General features: G+C 40.6%; 1 protein-coding gene across 2 annotated transcripts in view; it reads right to left on the bottom strand.

The window, feature by feature from the left end:
* Window positions 1–1,020: 1,020 nt before the first annotated feature.
* Window positions 1,021–18,629, bottom strand: part of SNAP25 (synaptosome associated protein 25) — a 31,107-nt gene continuing 13,498 nt past the window's right edge. Inside the window, exons 4-7 of one of the 2 annotated variants that reach the window (XM_010165463.1) lie at window positions 13,690–13,807; window positions 9,625–9,750; window positions 6,933–7,077; window positions 1,021–2,635 (exon numbers count right to left, since the gene is read on the bottom strand). In XM_010165463.1, coding sequence (XP_010163765.1) covers window positions 2,567–2,635; window positions 6,933–7,077; window positions 9,625–9,750; window positions 13,690–13,807 — 458 coding nt within the window. In that variant the 3' untranslated portion in view covers window positions 1,021–2,566. Of the gene's footprint in view, window positions 2,636–6,932; window positions 7,078–9,624; window positions 9,751–13,689; window positions 13,808–13,945; window positions 14,064–18,629 lie in introns of both variants that reach the window. The other variant, XM_010165471.1, reaches the window with a different exon arrangement.

Below are 18,629 nucleotides of genomic sequence, written 5' to 3'. Positions count from 1 at the left end.
AGATTCATTAATCCCAGAAAAGTCAATTTTTCAAAAACACCATAAAATTCAATATATTAAACTTATTTACTGAAGTCATTTTCAGCCAGCTCCTAAGAGACCCTGCATACAGACGAGGAGGATACAAAGACAAATGTAATAAGACATTTCAATATTCCTATCCTTCAAATTTTCCCTTTGGCAAAAAGTTCCAATAGTTTGAGTTTTGATCTTTGTTGAAGACAAAAACAGATGTTAAAACATAGTGATTTCCTTCACAGCGGGAGCTTATATTTTCGATCAGCTATAGTGGCTTTTGGAAGTATGTTCTTCAGCTAGAGTGTGTTCTTGTCAAACAGATGAGACTAACACCTCCATTAATATCTTCATTACTTTCTTACATATTTCTTGCCCTTCTCAAATATCCTTCCATTTGTATATTCCCCTACTGACTCATTTTCCAGTACGATTATTGCCCTCCTTCAGTAGGCCTTGACACTGCAGGATGATAGTGCTGTCACAAATACTAGAATCACTGAATGAACAGGATTGGAAATGGTCAGCACATCAAAAACGTTTGCTTGAAGTTTACTCTATGGTTTGAAGTAGTGGGGGGAAATATTTGCATAAATGAATTATTGATAGATCCTAAAAATAAAAAGCTGCTGAAGAAAATACAGCTTGTCTACATTATAATGCAATTTTAATCATGCAAGCATTTATGTCCTTTGTGTATTTTGACTTAGGGCCATGTGAGACACGAGTGAACTGTCACTCATACAGAGTAAATTATAATTTGTCCATATAGGGGGAAAAAAACCCCTGGGAAAATATGATAACACTTTTCATTGGCAGTAAACACTAGTTGTTGTTAGTTGTTTGAGAAAATTATTCTTAGCAGACTATACAAACTCCATTTTTCAAAGCATTCCCTGAAAAGAGATGTATTAGCACGTGGCTAGATCTGCTACAGGAATAATTTTCTTGACTAAGGAACTGTATCTTTTTGTACTGTAACATTTATTTCACTTTTTCTTTCCCTTGAACAAGAGAATATATTTTGATTCAGTGTTTGGCAATTCAAGACAGGGTATTTAAAATAATATTCACTCCAAATATGCTGCTGAGTGTAAAAAGCTATTTTTAGAGTAGTTACTTTTATACAGTAACTACTTTTATACTTTGCAAACGGAAATCTTTAGTTTCCCACGTGTAATACAGAACCAATTTGTAAAGTCTTGAGAATTTACATTTCTCCTTTTCCCAAGTAAGTGGCAAATAACTAGTTGTCATTGACACGTAGGGCGACAAATGGATAAAGCAAGCATGGATTCAGAGATCTATAATTTTTAATAATTTTTAAACTAGCTACAAAATGTCAATCACTTCACAAACCGACAGGAGACATAAGGAATTTCATATTACATGCTGTAAATTATATTTATCTCACAGTTTATCTAGAGTTCATTCATTTAGGTTTTTTAATTATTTTTTTTTTTAGTTAGCTACTAAACATCTCAGCGATTTGGTGTGCATAGCTCTAGGTAAGCAACAGAGAACTGTACCGATAACAAACCACATGGGGATAGCGACTAGTAAGAGAGAGCCTTATAAAAATTACATTTCTTTGCACCATTTCATATGGTAGTCGTTTCCTCCAAAAGATAGTCTTCAAAAGCAGCAGACAAACCCAATATATTACACTTATTTCTTTTTTGTCTTTGACATATTTTCAGCCAAGCTTTTATTTTGCTGGCAATGGCTAAATGGTGAGTGCCAAATCCCTCTTTTTTTCATAATTAAAAAAAAAATGATCATGATTAATAACTCTATATATATATCAACAAGAAAAAAGTGGCACAACTGCAACTTGCTGGTATAACATAGTCCCAAAAGAGTCCGAATACTGAGCATGCTTTTGTTGTCATTGTTGGTGTGCTACTGCCATGGGAAAATTCTTGTTTAAGTAGGAGTCTAAAAGTCTATTTATTCCTCATGCATAAATGCATAAATCACATCACTTTTTAGTGCAATGCTTGTTATAGTAATATAATTCCACATTGTCTAATCATGAAATCATAACAACAGATAATGGCAATGAAGAACTGAAGACAGCAGGTTTAAGTGCTTAAACATCATGATATCCAAAGACAGGAGCATGGCAGTAGCTCTGTGGAATGTCACAGTTTTACAAGAACAATACTGTATATTTAAAGGTTAACAGCACGTTTAGCATTCCAACAGTGTTGTCATTCAGCAAACATCATTTAAAAAAAAAAAAAAAATGAGGAGAGGAGGAAAAAGGAAAGGAACCCAAACCAGAAACAAGGAAAGGAAAAAATCCCAAAAAACGTCATAGTGAGCTATAGCCATCAAATCAGCACTATGTACAACCTTTGGAAAGAAAGATATCTAGAAAAAAATAATTACAAGTATCATTTTTGGAAAGCTGACAAACTACACAGGACAACATTTACAATGGGGCTGATATGTGCATGTGTGCAAACCTAGTAGGTAAATACCATGATAAAAGCATGAAGGTACTGCCCTGTCGGACAGCGTTAAAAGGAAATGCACTTCACTGCATTTAACCACTGCCCAGCATCTTTGTTGCACGCTGGTTGGCTTCATCAATCCTGGTTTTGTTGGAATCAGCCTAGGGAAACACAAAGGAAAGCAACAAATGAATACAGGGCAGGAAGAGAACATCTACAGTGCTTAGTGGATACTTCTCTAGTTTTAGCTGGGTCAGGGGGAAATAAAAAAAGAACCTTGAAAATATTGGGGAACTGTTTTTTATAGTGGTATTAGGGACTCAAAATTACAGATTTGTTGGTTTTGTGACACTTCAAGTCGCCTTTGAGTAGAGCTTTTATGTTGTATGCAGCTGCACTGAACTGTTGTAAATGCTGTGCCAGATCTGTAGCTGGTGCTAGTGATAGCACTAGCGGTATTGATGGTGATGGACGGCAGGATGACAACTGATGATGTGCATGTGGAATTCACTGCTGGAAAGCTTTACTGCTCTCTCAAATTCAGTGGACCTGGACTCTGTTCAAATTTAGATCATCAGGCATGCAGTCAAAACTAAAATTTTGGTCAGCATAGAGAATCACTGGAGAAGGGAAGCTAGGTCATCTCATGTAAGGAAAGCTGGCAAAGAAAAATTTATTTTAAAATGCATCAGTCTCTGGATCTCTTTGCTCTACATGAAAGGAAAGGTATCACAGAATCCCAGAATGGTGGGGGTTGGAAGGGACCTCAGGAGATCATCTAGTCCAACCCTCCCTACCAAAGCAGGTTCCCTACAGCAGGTTGCACAGGAGATAGGTAGGAGTGATGCCAGTATTCCTTTCTCCCAGCAAAGTTCACCAGTGTAGTTGCAAGACAGGGTAACTTCTCTCATTGGGCAGCAGCTTAAACAGGAGTTAAGACCAGGCAGGGATTCTACTGTTATCTGAAGCAATCAAACTGGATTTTATTCCAGTGTAGGCTGAACTGTTAACTTCACTGTTTTCTGTGAGGTTACCCTTGCCATGATTATAATGTGTCGTTAATAAAGCAACACCACCTGGGAGTTCTCTTTAAGTGGGAAGAAACTTTGACCGTGGCTTTCTGTAGCTCTGCAGAAGTTAGTTTTGGTAACTAAAGACATCGTTTTAGCTGACAAAAATGGACAAAGCTCCACTCAAGCCCATGTTGCTATGCTGACTTATGCTGACAGCAGGACTAGATAGAAAATGGTTTTAATTTTTAAATCAGACTTGTGGAAAGGTGAGAGTTATGTTACCGCTTTAAAAGCGTGAACTCAAATAGCAAACTCTTTTCTGTGGTTTGATGGCTGTGTTTTGTTAGCTTTGATGATTGTTCCCACATCTCTGGGGTGTATCCAAATTGTACAGATTTATTTTAAATCTCCAATTTGTGAAGACAGAATGGTGAAGCGACTTTCCCACATACATTTAAAAGTCCTTTAAAAGTGGTTATACTGATGTACAATAAATCATTCTTAAATATCTTAAGCTTTTCTCCATAATTGTTTTGGCAAATGCTACGTAGATGTGTATTTTTAGTACAGTAGCATGTGCCAGATCCTCAACAAGCATAAATCAGCATAACTACTCATTAGAAGCCACTCCTTTATTTTAGCCATGAGTTTGACCTTGTCTACCACAGTACAGTTTTGTGTGCTTTTGCCAAAAGACTGCCTAAAAAAAATAAGTTAATGATTTTGGAAGCAGTAATGTTTGTGATTAAATACATGAATATTGATAAAACACTATGTTCCTAAATAGGAATACTGAGGTCTGACTCTGGTGGATGATGTTCATCAAAGTCAGAGGGACTCTTTGTGCAGACCTTCCCACTTAGGTCAAGACAGAATTCTTTGAGCCCTTCCTACTTTCCTCCCAGCCTCCAATTTATGGCTCATTTTAGGGACAAGGTCTTCTGGTGATGATGTCTGGGCCATTTGACCTACTCATCACATCATCGCTTCAGCTGTTGTCCCTTCCTCTCTGATCTGAGGGAAGGATAAAGCCTTTTAGTCATTCCTATCCTGATTACTGTGGATAGATGAGATTACATATCTGCATTATGAGATTGCTCTGGTTTGGATGCGTGTATCCAGTTTAACAGCTTTGTGATGCACCCCAGCTTTTGCAAAGCGTGCCAGCCAAGGGTCTTTCTAATGATCATAATTGATCAAAAGCACAGTCCTCCACCTGGTCTGGAAAAAAAACCAACTCCATGCTGTGTGCCCACCACCAGCTAGGGATGATGGCATCTTGGTATATTTCATTGCAAAATGAATGCATTTCTGATTTCAGTATTACCCGGCTAACTGTAATTTCTGTCTCATAGAGGGTTTCCCTAACATATTGTGTTTCTTTTCCTAGTATCTCATTACTGTGTGTCCTTACTCTGAGAAATCTGACAGATTTTCACTAAGACTGAAGACTATCTTGTTTTTGTGCTGCTTTCCTAATGACTCCTCTGCATACACTGCAAGTCCATCTTTCAGAAATGTGTCACTGTTCTTTAGCCAAGGGCTCTGCCTGACGAGGCCTGCCTGTGAGGCTGGATTTAACGAATCCTGTTAGTTTGCAATGTTATATTTCTATTGCTGTATGAAATGCCTAACTCTGTATGAAGACCTCATAGATGTGGAAGGCCAATCCTGCAGTTCACCAACTGCTGTCAGTGTGCACTGCCTGGAGATTTAACTCATGTGCTTCACGTGCACAAAGGACCTGGTCAATGTTTTCAAAATCCAGATGTCTGCAAGCCTGCACTGACAGGAGAACAGGCACTTGCTAGGTTTGCTGCAGTTTGTGCCTGCAGGCATGGATAGGATGCAGCTGATTTCCATCCACAGGACACATCTCCTGCCACTATGTTATGTCATGAGCAGGGTAGCTGGTAACGCGTAATAGTGCGTGTCCTCGTGCTGGCTCTGAGAAAATAATGTATGTTCTTATTTAAAGGTAGTTATGATATATGCTGTATAATCTTCCAGTCCCTTCTCGCAATGTAGATAGATGTGCTGCTTTCTAATGCTTTTCATATGAATAGCAGCAGTCAATCCTTCCCCCCTCCATGCTCCTGTTTTGCCCAGAAATAGGAAATTCTGCAGAATGGCATGACAGTAATACTGTGGATTTTCCAGTACAGTCAGACAACCAGTGGCAGCTTTACAAAACAAGACTTTTGACCAATGTAAAGCCATGTGCTTTACTGTGTTATGCGACTGTCTCTCTGTCAGAGAAGAACTTCCCACCTTTAAGACAACATATACTTCACTCAGGTCTCCCTGGAATCAAACTCCAAGAAGGAAAGCTATCAGAGGGAATCCCTCAGTGCAGTATTTTCTTTCATTTTTTTTCACTAGGCTCGGATGTAGTTAATTGACATGAAAAATAGGCATGGGCGTCCTGCTTGTGTGCGAAGGCTTGCACGTGTAAAAAGGCTCAGGAGTACAAGCTCTACCACTTAAGGTCAGCATTAACTCTAAGCAGCACATTTAAGTCCTTGGGTTAGATCCTCAGGTTGTGTAAATCTCAGCTGAAGTAGAGTGCTGTATTGATTTTACACCAGCTGAAGTGACATAAGAGGCTAGATCTTCACCCTGGCTGTGCCTGTGCCTGGAGCTCTGCCAGTGTGAATGCAGATGGCTTGCAGATCTTGGGATCTGAGAATGGCAGTGAGTTCCCAGCCGGGTTTGGAGGGTGCTGCTTCAGAAATCTGCAATGCAGGTCTGGCACTGGAATGGTGCTCGCTGCCTTTTTAGATAGTGATTTTGCAACAGTAATGCTGAGCCTCAGTTATTTTATATATATATATATACTTTATATATATATATATATATAACTATGCATACACACCCTAAGAGAGCTGGTAGATCTCTGTCCTAATGTAGTTATATGCAGGCACCATGACGAGACACTCTGCACTGTTACTGTATGGCAAAGCCATACTTAATAAATCCCCATCCTCTTTGGGACTGGTCCTCCAGACAGGTGATCCAATTCTCAATTGCTCATGGAATTTCCAAGGGAAGAAAAGTCCAGGAAAGCTTAAAACTTACCAGGAAGTGCCAGGGTATTCAGACCCAAGCCCTGCAGTTCTGCACAGCTCAGGTCATTTCTCCTTTCCCAAAGCTGTTGCAGAAGGAGCCTTGGTGTGTGCTAAGGGATCCCCTTGCCAGCTGTTGTCTTGTGAACCCAACAGCGTGAGTTCAACCCAACCTGCCCTGGAGTTTGCTGAAGATCCACAGCAAGGAACTCTGCTTTGGTGCAAAGGGTTAGAGGGAGAAGGGAGAAGTGCTCTATAGCAGCTATTTCTGTCCCTTGTTCTTCTCTGAGTTGAACAGAAACTGCAGCATGCGCAGCCTGTGCTTGCAGAAGGGAAAACACAGCCCCTTTTGGGGTCCTCTTAGAAATGTCAGCTCTTACCTTCTCCATGATCCTGTCAATCTGGCGATTCTGTGTGTCGATCTCATTGCCCATGTCCAGGGCCATGTGACGTAAGTTGCCAATGATGCCGCTGACCTGCTCAAGGTTCTCATCCATTTCATTTTCCCGGGCATCATTTGTTACCCTGGGAGCAAAAAAACCAATCCTTTGAAGCAGAGACAGAGGAGGTTCTCCCTAAAGCTCCGATTCACCTGAAACCTTCCCTGCATCCTCCTTCACTTGTCACCTGAGGAGCATGCTGCTGTACTCAGCTTTGAAGAAAATTATTCCACAGGGATTTATTAGTAGCTAGCCTGAAAAACATTACATGCTTATTTTTTTTAGATGTTGGGCTTAATTGTTGGGGTTCATCACTGCTGCATTTATACTACTCATGTCTGCCATTCCTAAAAGTGTTGCTGTCTGAGCTTGTCTGCACCTCTCTGCTAGTGATGGGCCCTCTGAGGGGGTGCTCCACTTGGACCTGTGTGTGTGGTTAAAGCATGTGGGAAATGCTGGAGGGTGGTGGAATTGAAGCTATACCAGCTGCCCTCCTTGAACTACACATAGCTGATGGATGCTGTCCGGTCCTCCTACACTTGGGTCTCACTGAAATACTGGGGAAGAGCTGCTTCAGCTGTGAAAATCCTGACCTAACATTCTATTTCATTAAAAGTGTTTCTTGTCAATGACAGAAGCAGCTTCTCTTCAGATTTACTGGCTTTAGTAAAGATCCTTTGTCTCTCTTTCTTAGCACCATCTTTTTCAGTTGCTTGGTTTTTAGAAGAAAAAGCTTGTGCCTGAGCCAAGGCCCAGATAACTCTCCAGTGAGTGGAGAGGCGTGTGGTGACTGACACTGGGGAAAAGCAAGGTCCTTTAAGCTTCTTGTGCAATTTGTCTTCATATAGGTGCCAAAAGGGGGCTACAGGCTATTTGCAGAACAGTTATGGTACAGTGTAACTTCCTTCACTGCTGTTCTGTTATCATGCCCAAGCTTTCCTTTTGGTGGGGCTGCCATCCAGAAATAAAGAAAAAAGTGAATAGCAGACCCAGCAAACTCAAATGGCAACTCCATCCCACGCTCCAGATTGCATGACAGCATTGTTTCTATCACATTGATTTCACAGCAGCCAAAAAAATAAGTGGATAATAGTTTTTGGAAAGATAATTACTTATTAATCCAGTGTCCTTAATCTTCAGAGATCAAAGCTTTGCCTACTGTTATGCTTTTATCCATTCAGCTGATAGCATTGTCATCTAAATACGTGCTCTATAAGCACTGTAATCAGTATGTACTTATTGCTGGATCCCTAAGTATTGCTGAAAGTTTGTAGTTTGGTTGCCATGAGTTGAGTATAGCTGTGTATGTCAAACTGGCTTTCATTGGAGTGCACAGGAGTTGCCACTAAAGCGTCACTTCCTCCACAGTTGTGACTTTACAGGAGCTGAGAAATGGGGAAGCCTTCCCCATTCAGTGGAGCTTTTCTGAATAGTCACAGATGGGGAAGTGGTGTACCCCTAGTTAAAAGTGGGCTTCAAGTTCAGCGTTTGGCTCGGTGCTTTGGCAGAAAAGCTTTTTTCTTTTTGAAAAGAAAGGAATGGGTGCCGAATGCTTTGGTACATCTTCTGGGAAGGATAGGTAATGAGCATTACATATCTCGAGACATAATAATAATAAAAAACTAGTATTTATCTGACACTTCATTTCTGAGGCATTTGACAACTGTTGTTAATAAGACCCATAAGAACGCCCCCAGGAAAAGTGCATTGTTCACATCAGGGAGCTGGAGTGCAGAGAACAGTGCTGACTGGTCCTAACAGTCTGCAACCTCACATCGCTGCTGTGAAGTAAATAAATAGATATTATTTCTATTTTATTGTTGCCCAATTCTGGGCAGTCTAAAGAAGGACAGCTTAGGGCCATGTTTTCAAGCATCTTAGAATCATAGAATCACAGAATGGTTTGGGTTGGAAGGGACCTTAAAGATCATCCAGTTCCAACCCCCCTGCCATCAGCAGGGACACCCCCCACTAGACCAGGTTGCTCAAAGCCTCATCCAACCTGGCCTTAAACACTTCCAGGGAGGGGGAAGCCACAACTTTTCTGGGCAACCTGTTCCAGTGTCTGACCACCCCCACAGTGAAGAATTTCTTCCTAATATCTAATCTAAACCTACCCTCTTCCAGGTTAAAGCCATTACCCCTTGTTCTGTCATTAACTGCCCTTATAAAAAGTCCCTTCCCAATTTTCTTTTAGCCCCTTGAGGTACTAGAAAGCCACTGTAAGATCTCCCCGGAGCCTTCTCTTCTCCAGGCTGAACAACCCCAACTCTCTCAGCCTGTCTTCATAGCAGAGCTGCTCCAGCCCTCGGATCATCCATCCTCTGCTTCTCAGGGCTAAGACCTTTACTTCTAGGATTTCTAGCACCATAACCATCCTTTGCAGTAGTTCAGGCAAGCCCCACATGGCCAGGGGAAGCCAGTGGATGCAGTCAGACTTTAGTACCTGTCTTAATCACCATCAACCTAAATCTGAGCACCCACCACCCGGTGGAAAACACTGGCTCCACTGCATTACCCAGAACCACTGAAGGAGTTAACGAGCATCACAGAACTCATGACCATATGGAAGAAATCTAAATATATCAGTGACAATGAGAATAGAGAGAAAACGGTGGATAAAAAGGCTCACTTGCGGATAAAGCCACCACTGATGGCCATCTGCTCCCGTTCATCTACGACACGTGCAGGCTGGCTGGCTACGACACCATCCTGATTATTGCCCCAGGCTTTTTTGTAAGCATCACTTGATTTAAGCCTATGCAAAAAAAGATAATGAGTAACAAAGTATCAAGTGGACAAGGACAAATGTAAAAATCTTAACTTCTCCAAGCTAAAAGCTGAATCAAGCAAATGAGTTTTCATAGAGAGGGTCATTGATTGTATACCGATATATCATAACCCTGAATAAAAGGAGGGTTTGGGGGTTTGTTTTTTCACTTTACTGCCACAACAACTGTGATGGTCAGAGATTTTGTTTCCAATAGGGTGAATTGCGATTGTCAAGTCTACAACACTGCACACAGGTTTTTGGATGTTGACTTAGTTTCCAGAAAGAAGGAAAAAAAAAAAAAAAAAGGAAAGAAAAGAAAAAGAAAAAAGAAGAGAAGAAATACAGATAAGTAGAAAACATTGTTTCATTTCAGTGACATATATGTTTTGACATCAAACACAGAGAACGTACTGGCAGACAGACATAAAAACAAAACTGCCAAATATAGTGTGTACATCACATCACAGCAACACACCCTCTTAGAGAAAAACAGATTTAGCTAGATTTTAACATTTTATCCTGCAGAAGATTGAGCTTCTGTTGATGGTTTTTAATGTGTATGTGGCATAATAGGCATTTAAAGCCACTAACCTTTCCCAAGGTGATTAGGGGATGAGTTTATCATAAAATTCATAGGGTTTGTTAGATTTTTCAAATAATATATCGGTACTTGAAAATAGTAATCATACATCGACAGTTGATGTACAAACCTTTGTCCACAGAGACAAAAAGTAAAATAGGCAGAAGTGAAATGAGTGCAGGAGAGAAGAAAAGATACAAGCAATCTAGCATCAGAAAGGGAAATTTTTCTACATTTTTCTTCATGCACCAGCTACAGGCATGAATAAGAAGTGAAGCATTCTCACTAAGCACAGTTGCCCCAGTAGTTCATCATACTCTTAATGCATCAGCGGTAACAGCCTTCACAATAAGCAAGACACAGGCAAAAATGGATCATCACTTCCTTCAGGAGCTTTAAACCACAGGTCTCTAAAATAGCCTAGCAACTTGTTATATTTGTTGGTTGTGACAGTTATATTAGCTTTCAGAGAGCTATTTTTGACTGAGCTGCCATGGATAGAAAATTAAAATCCAGGCATACTTTCAGTAGTAGATTAGCATGTGCATCACATTTTGGGTTGCTGTCACTGGGGTCATTAGATGAGACTGAACCCTTTAACAGGAGAATGTGAGTGTTTGGGGTCTGTAGGTATAAGTTCTTTATTTTATTCTGGAAGTGGAGCAGTTTCCAATGAAGCTGTGGGGAACTGTAAATCTCCGTGTTTTCCCTGTTCTTTGGTCAGTTCCAATCAGTCATATAAACAGCTCTGTGGCTTGGATTTTGGGGGAGAAACTGAACATGCTTCTGGGGAATTTGGGAAAGGACACAACAAACCCATCTCTGGTGTTATGTTCTCTCCATGCCCCCTGGAGCAGCTTGGCTTCTACTGAGCATGAAGATGTGCTGCATGCTCCAATATAGAATTAAAGTGTAGATGAAGAGAGGATCTTTCCTACTTATCTGTTTTGTCACTTATTTTCTATTAAAATTTTTGAAGACTTAAAAAGAAAATGGTTGGGTTATTTGTTCTTAGTTCTCTAAAACTGTACGTCAGCTTTGGTGTTTGTATAAATGAGTGAAAGTAGTTCTCTTGCTGTACACACACTTACTGATTTTCACTTGGTCTTTAGACCTGTGCAACTTTGAGAGTGAGACAGTCTCTGTGCTTGAGGTGAATGATTTTATACACCCAGAACTCAATCTCTACTTTCTTGTGGACTTCCCATTAAAGTCAACAGGTGGAGTCTGGGTCCGCTCATGGTCAATAGCAGTTGTCCTTTTGAATGCAGTCTGGTCCAAGTTTCATGCCATGGGCCTTTTAGGTCTCCTGAGAATGTAGGATGAAGCCTTACATTTTGGTAAGGCTCACAGAGTTATATTTACTCTGTTTATCAGAGTATAGTTATGTGTGAAATGGTTAATCTTTCTTAAATACATACTATTAATCTACTACCAGCCAGAAGAGCAGTAGAGGATCATGGTGATACTGATGCCCAGAACTGTACGGATTTCTCTCCTTCCTGCACTCCACTTCCTAGAATATGATCTTATTCGCACTAGTTGAGTCCTGGCATAGTGATTCCAGGAACAGCCTCTAAAAGAACTGTTCATCCATTCTCTGTTTCTAAACACATTGACTGATTAGCAGTGCTGGTTTACGAAATCTGGCTGCAGACTGCAAAGGTCAGAATACTGCCTTAAAGCAGGGAAGAGACACCTTTAAAAATGAATGTCCCCCGTGTCAAACACATGCAGTATCTTTATGTTCTTGCATCGATTGATTTAATGAAACTGCAATCATAGTGAATTGTTTTAAGGTCACAAGTCAGGTGCTAATCCCATCTACGCCACACATCTGGCTGGCAGTTCTAAGCAGCCTTTCCTACGGTGCAGAATATTAAAGCTGCTCTAAAAAATGATGATTCCTGCAAAATACATTGGAATTTTTTGTACTTCAAGGGTGAACTTTTGATGTACACATTTCTCTAGCAAGAGCAAGCCAGGACAGTGTTCCTTTTTAAGCTGCAATTAGAGTGTGGGAGATGTTAATGTTTCTGCTGCATACTGTTGTACCTGCAGCTCTTCTGCACTAGGTCCTGTATCAGAGCTGGTACCATTTGCAGGCAGGGCCATTGACAAAGGCCAAATGTGTGTGTAGCTCTTTCCGTTCCTCCTTGTCTCTCTCCTGTTCTGCACACTAGGGCAATAGTACCACATCCTGGGCCAAATATTTACCCCAGCAAAGTATCTGTGGCTTGGTACACAGGAACAAAATGGATTTTTTTTAAAGCTGAGGCGGTAGCTGCATTGTGTCCCAAGGGAATTAATTTCAAAATAAATTGTGACTGATAAGGCAGAAACACAGTCATACCATTCTGATTTCTGAACTCCATGACAGCTCCCTCTCCTTTGTCTTTATAATCATGGTAGGATCAAGCCCTGGTTGTGAACAAAGTAACTGTGCCACGCAGAAAGGGAGTATAACACTACAGAACCACTGCACTCCGCTTTGTTTCCTGCACAATCTCTGGCCAACTCTTTATGAATGTTTTCACTGTAACCTGGTTGCATGCCTACTCACTGCACGCTGGATTTGCTGTTCCTCAAGGACTTCTAGTTGGTCCACTTTGTCCCCTATTTCCTCTACCCGCATAACCGCACATTACATTTTCACTTGGCATTTAAAACAAGCTTTGCATTACTTGGAGGACGGTTTCGTTCAAGTGTGATGGCATGCAAGCAAATTCAATGCATTTCAACATTTCTGCTTAGTGTACGTGCTACCCAAACGAGAGAAATTTGGTGTGTTCAGGTTATCTCAAATTTGTTGCCTATGGCAGGATGAAAACCATTTCAGGTTGGGTTCCAATTGTGAAACATCATGTCTCTTTCAAGATCTCATCAAGAACTGTTTCTGTTGAACAGTGAAAGAAGGTGTGATTTTCATCCATCATTTTGAGTAATGTTTATTATGACCTCTTCTGCACTTTTTCAGCTGTTTTGTTTATTAAACTGGTTTCTGAAATTATGTTTCAAAATTTAGCATCTCCAGGAATAAGGTAGCCCCAGTGTTTTTGTTCACTGGAAAATGGATCCACTCAGTACACTTTGTGTAAAATGTTGAAACTTTTACCATTAAAAGGTGTCGACAGTGAAGCTTTCACTGCAGTATGCCTGATTTTAATGCATCTACAGTAATTCCCAGTCAGTTATCTATGCTATGAGATGAATGCATTTGAACCAGAATCGTTCTTTCTGCATGCCACATGCTCATCCTGTCCATGTGCCTAGCAAGGATGAGCTTCACAAGGCCTTTGAGATCAGCCTTAAGTGCTCAAAGAGATGAGGCAGGCAGCACCTACTTGTTACATGGACAGACACAAAGACCACAGAATTTTCCTAGGTCCGTCAAATTCTTTTCTGCTTCTTTCATGTCCTTATTGATTTGGTCCATTCCCTCTTCGATGCGTTCCAGTTGTTCTGATTAAACACAAGTATTTTATCCCCACAGAATGAAGCAGATGGAAAAGGACAAAGAAAAAAAAGACAAAAAACTTCAGACATTCACTCTGACAAAAAACTGGACACCACATAGCAGAGCCGGTACCCAGTACCTACTTGTTACAAGGACATATGAAAAGGCCACAGCATTTCCCTAAATCTTTTAAATTTTTCTCGGCCTCCTTCATGTCTTGGTTGATATGGTTCATGCCTTCTTCAACACGATCGAGTTGTTCTGGTCAGGACAAAGGGATGACAGTGTGGAATGAATTGTATTTTTGTTTGTTTGCTTTTGTCTTCAACAGAACATGAAAAGTGACCATGTAGAACTGAATTAATAATGACATTACAATGCATTAATCTGAGCTGATGCATTGTTGAAAGGTTGTATGCCGCACTGGATGCTGAAGATGTTTTTTACTAATATGGGAAGAGCAAAACAAAGGAGGAAGATGTTTGAAATATAGTAATTTAAACAAGATGTAATGATGTAGAAAGGAAGGGTTATAAAGTTTAAGGTCTGGAAACATAATACAATACATTCATTTACTAAGACACCAATGACATCCAAGAGAAAGAAAGGTAAAGTGTTATTATTTTGCATTTATGGATGTTAATACAGGAGAAAAGGCGTCCTTCCATGGAAAATGCTTCAGTTACTTACGCTTACTCAGTCTTTTGGAATTAGGTGATTTTGGGCAGTGTAATTGCTTTGATTAGTGGGTAACTGAGTGGGGGAGCTGGTAGTAATGGTACCAGAGATGGAGCGAGCTGTTAAGAGCCATATCCAAGTACTCCTTTTTTTCAGAGGCTGAGGAAACTGAGACCTGCCACTTTGGTTGGCTTTGGATATTAATTTTTAATCTGAGTATGGCCCCAGGGCTGATTTTCTTTCTGGTGTGGATGCTGTAAGTCAGGAGTAACCTCAGTGAACACAGAGCAATTACAACCAGCACAGGATCCTGATGCTCACTGAGAGAGGACCACTGGCCATGGCATTCCTTGTCTCTGTCCCCAAGAGCTCTTATGAAAACAAGCATTGGGTGAAGACTCATGTTTTCAGTGGGGTCACTTCTGCTTTGCTCCAGGGCAAGTTACGAAGCACCAAGCCCGGTAACGAGCCATATATAGACACTGTCTCTCCGATGGCATCAAACAGAGTTTGGCTTATTTCCAGCTGAGGCTGACAATGATCTAGGGTTTTCTTAGTGACTTGGTAGATCAGAGTAATTTAATGTGTTAATTTCTTCACTGTTAAAGCTGGGGAAAATGGCCTAGAGGAACTGTTCCACAATGTAAAATTGTAGATATGAATCCAACGGGATGAGAGGTCTTATATGGAGTCTGCAGTAGCAACAGCACTTACATGGGTGGAAAGCCACACCATTTGTTTCGTGAAGGATAAACCCAAATAGATATTATAGAGGATGAGAAATTTACTTGGAATGGCATTTCAATCCAGTAAAAATTGTAACTATGTCTAAAGAGGCAAAGTAAAGCAATCCCAGTAAAACACAAATGCATCCCTGTGTTCCCCATATTGGATATAAATACAGACTTAAACATGAGACGAAAGTAGCTAAGAGAGTACTGGTTATAGGAGAAATTTAATGTCAGCCTTGATGTTAACTGAGCCCTATCAAGAAGAGAAAAAAAATAAAAAGGAAGGTATTTTAGAAAAAAAAAATAATCACGTGCACATTGATGTCAGTACAAAACTCCTCTTGACTTCTTTGGGAACATGAATAGGCCTAATTTCTTACTTGGGTTTCTAATAACAATTGAGGCTTAGATTTTCAAAGCTTTCTGGGAGATTTGGATACCCAATTCCCATTTTAATTTTATTTAATTAATTTTAATGGGAACTGGGCATCTCATCCCTAGAGGGCCTTGGAAATCCTGGCCTAAATTGTTCAAGCTAAAATAACTCAAATATTGAACTTGTGCTCTTTGTTTAATGGTTGCATGAGGCTGGGATTTGAGAAGGAGAGGTGCCACGTCAGTATTGTCAGCTGCATCTGCTCTTCAGCTGTCAGTTCTCATTCCTCTCAGCTGGATGTGCCTGTCTTCTGTTACCATAGGAATTATTGATCCCAAATCCAAAGATACATTTAAAGGATCAGAGTTACCTGGCAGTGCCCTCTAAAAGGGGTATGGATAATACGAGCAAAGGATTGGTAAACTAATAAGGAAACCTGAGAGATACACTGCACAAATTCTGCCAGATAAACTGCTGAGCCAAGAACCAGAACCACAAGGTTGGGGCTGTTTTAATGCACAGTGGAATTTTACATTTTGGTTGGGAGGCTTTAGCAGAAGCTTTGGTTTATGTTTGGAGCCACAGATTGTCAGTCTCATCAGAAATGTGAGTCCGTGGTAGAAGGTGATACCCCTCTGAGTGCTCCTGCTCCTCAATAACTCAGAGTCCTGCCTGCTCCTGCATAGTTGGACAATACTTGCTCTGGGAAGCAGCTGTGGGTGCATGAGCTGGCTTTTATGCTGGTTCATGCAGTGTAACGAGAATTGCTAAAGTTCTGTCACAGAGGTCCACCTCCTGCACGCAAGAGCTGTGTTTGCAGAACCTGGCTGGTTTTCAGGGCTCTCTGTTAAAAGAAGGCTGTTCTCACCTGTGTATTTTGACGCTGGAAGGGACAAATCACCTTTCTTCCAGTGATTTTGCTGCCTGTATTTCTTCTAACCTCAGCTGGCAAGTAGAAAATGCCAGGTAATTGCAGGGGTCAGTCCTAGGTCTGGTACCACTGGTTGCTTTCAGTCTAAGCAAGTTTCCTTGCTCAGATGCGTGTTTTCTGAAGCCAGGTGTGTAGTAGGGCCTTTCAAACTTTCTTTCCCTGTTCCCTATTCTGCCTGAGTAGATGAGTGCTAATTGAAGAGTGTTTCACATGACTCAAAGACTTTCATTTAAATTATAGCTCTCTCCAGGAACCTGACTTAATTAATCCCGCTTTACGATTTGTGTATGATGCCTATGCTATTTCTGAATAGAAGAGGAACCCACAACTCATTTATCTTCCATTAAAGGAAATCTTATCAGTGTAAAGAGCCCATGTCATATTTGCAGCCCAGAAGTCTAGACAGCTGGCTGTTCCTCCTAAAACTATTTGCTAGCTGTTAATGTAGTGGGCTGGATTGTTAACTGGCTTAAATTGGCCTAGTTATGCTGGCTTCATGGAGCAACGTCCATTTATACCTGTCAAAGATCTGGTCTCACAGACAAGGAGGTAGGTTCATGAGTCTAACCACAATTACTGAGGCATAAATATTATAGAGGAATTAACTTAATGGAGTCACTCTGGATTTGTATTGGTATAACTGATATTGAAATCTAGCCCAGAATGAATCACTGCTGGTAAGAAATCAGATGGCTATCAAAAGGTTAATTTAATGTCCGTTTTCATTGATCTTTCCTATTCCAACTTTGCATATTATATTGAAGATTTTAGGGAAGACAGTCTGCTGGCATATACTGCCATAAACCTACACAAATTGACACCTACAAAAGACCATGTCCTTTATCTCCTATTTAGAGAAGCACCTCAAGGTCAGAGTTTAAACATCTTCTGATAGTTTGTTGCAGTATTCTTGGAATATACTACTTCTATATACATAATGTTTAGATATCATATATGATATATAAGAGAATTGGCGTTGTCTGGAAGCAGAATACACATCAGAAGTATGTTTCATTGAGATTTCCTTCACTTTTTTCCAGGAAGCTCTGCTAGCTTAGCCCTTTTTGCGTAGTGATATCCTTTTTGTGTCTGAGAACGTCACTTTGATGCAAACATAGTGGACATATATCTTCTTCCAGATTTTACAGCAAACTACTGGCATATTTTAGGATACAAACAAGGGTATTTTTTTACCTGTATCATTATACTTATGAATTACTTCTGTAATAAAACCATAGGCAACTGAGAGACCTTAAGCTGGTCCTGTTAGTTTTACTGTAGCATTGTGGTCCTTTGCCAGTGGGTCTTTGCTAGGATCTTCTGTAACAGCCTGTCAAATCTCCACTCTGTGACTGATCTGGGGAAGTGGTTTGGTGAGGGAAGCTGTTGCAAGGACATCCCTCAGCTGCTCCTGTGGTCTCTTGAGCAAACACAGCTGCAAAAACATCTTAACACAGCGTTGGATGCAGGACCAGGACAGGACAACTGTCATGTTGCTCCACCTTTGCATCCCCATCTGTAATTTTTAATAAATGTTCTTTGACTAGTGTCCAGGACCTGAGGCCTGTGCTTGAATGCCAGCTAAATGCCTGTGGAGAAGGAAACTTGCTCCTTTGCCTGGAGTATTGTGCAGTGAAGCAATTGTCACCAAGGACAATTTTAATTAGGAAAGACAAAAAAAAAGGACACTTAGGAACATATTGTAATCATAATTGCATACAAGAGGGCTGAATTTGAAAGAGAGTCAGCAGATTATTTCCAGTCATACTCGGTGATCCTATTTTCCATAAAGGAGAATCATATCAGAGTGCAGTACATTTCTAGGACAGCCTTTTCAGAAATCCTGAGTCTTGACATAGCTCCACTCCGAAAGACACTGCTGAGCACAGGTGTGAGTGGAAGCGGGAAGCAAACAGTGCTCATGAGCCCACATGTAGCTGTGCTGAAAATAACAGTAGACAAGGCACAACCTGCTTTTTGTCTTTTGTGCTGCACTACACTTGCAACATAATTAATACCATTTTCCCTGTAGAATCTAGAATAGTTGGTAGTTACCATTTTTTTTTGGCTAATTATCAAACCATTTCTGACTGAACGGCTCAGGTCATAAG

This window comes from Antrostomus carolinensis, unplaced genomic scaffold (genome assembly GCF_000700745.2).
Source record: "Antrostomus carolinensis isolate BGI_N321 unplaced genomic scaffold, ASM70074v2 scaffold24150, whole genome shotgun sequence".
Lineage (NCBI taxonomy): Eukaryota > Metazoa > Chordata > Aves > Caprimulgiformes > Caprimulgidae > Antrostomus > Antrostomus carolinensis.
The sequence above is the reverse complement of the archived record's forward strand: the minus strand, read 5'-3'. Positions and strand labels throughout refer to the sequence as shown.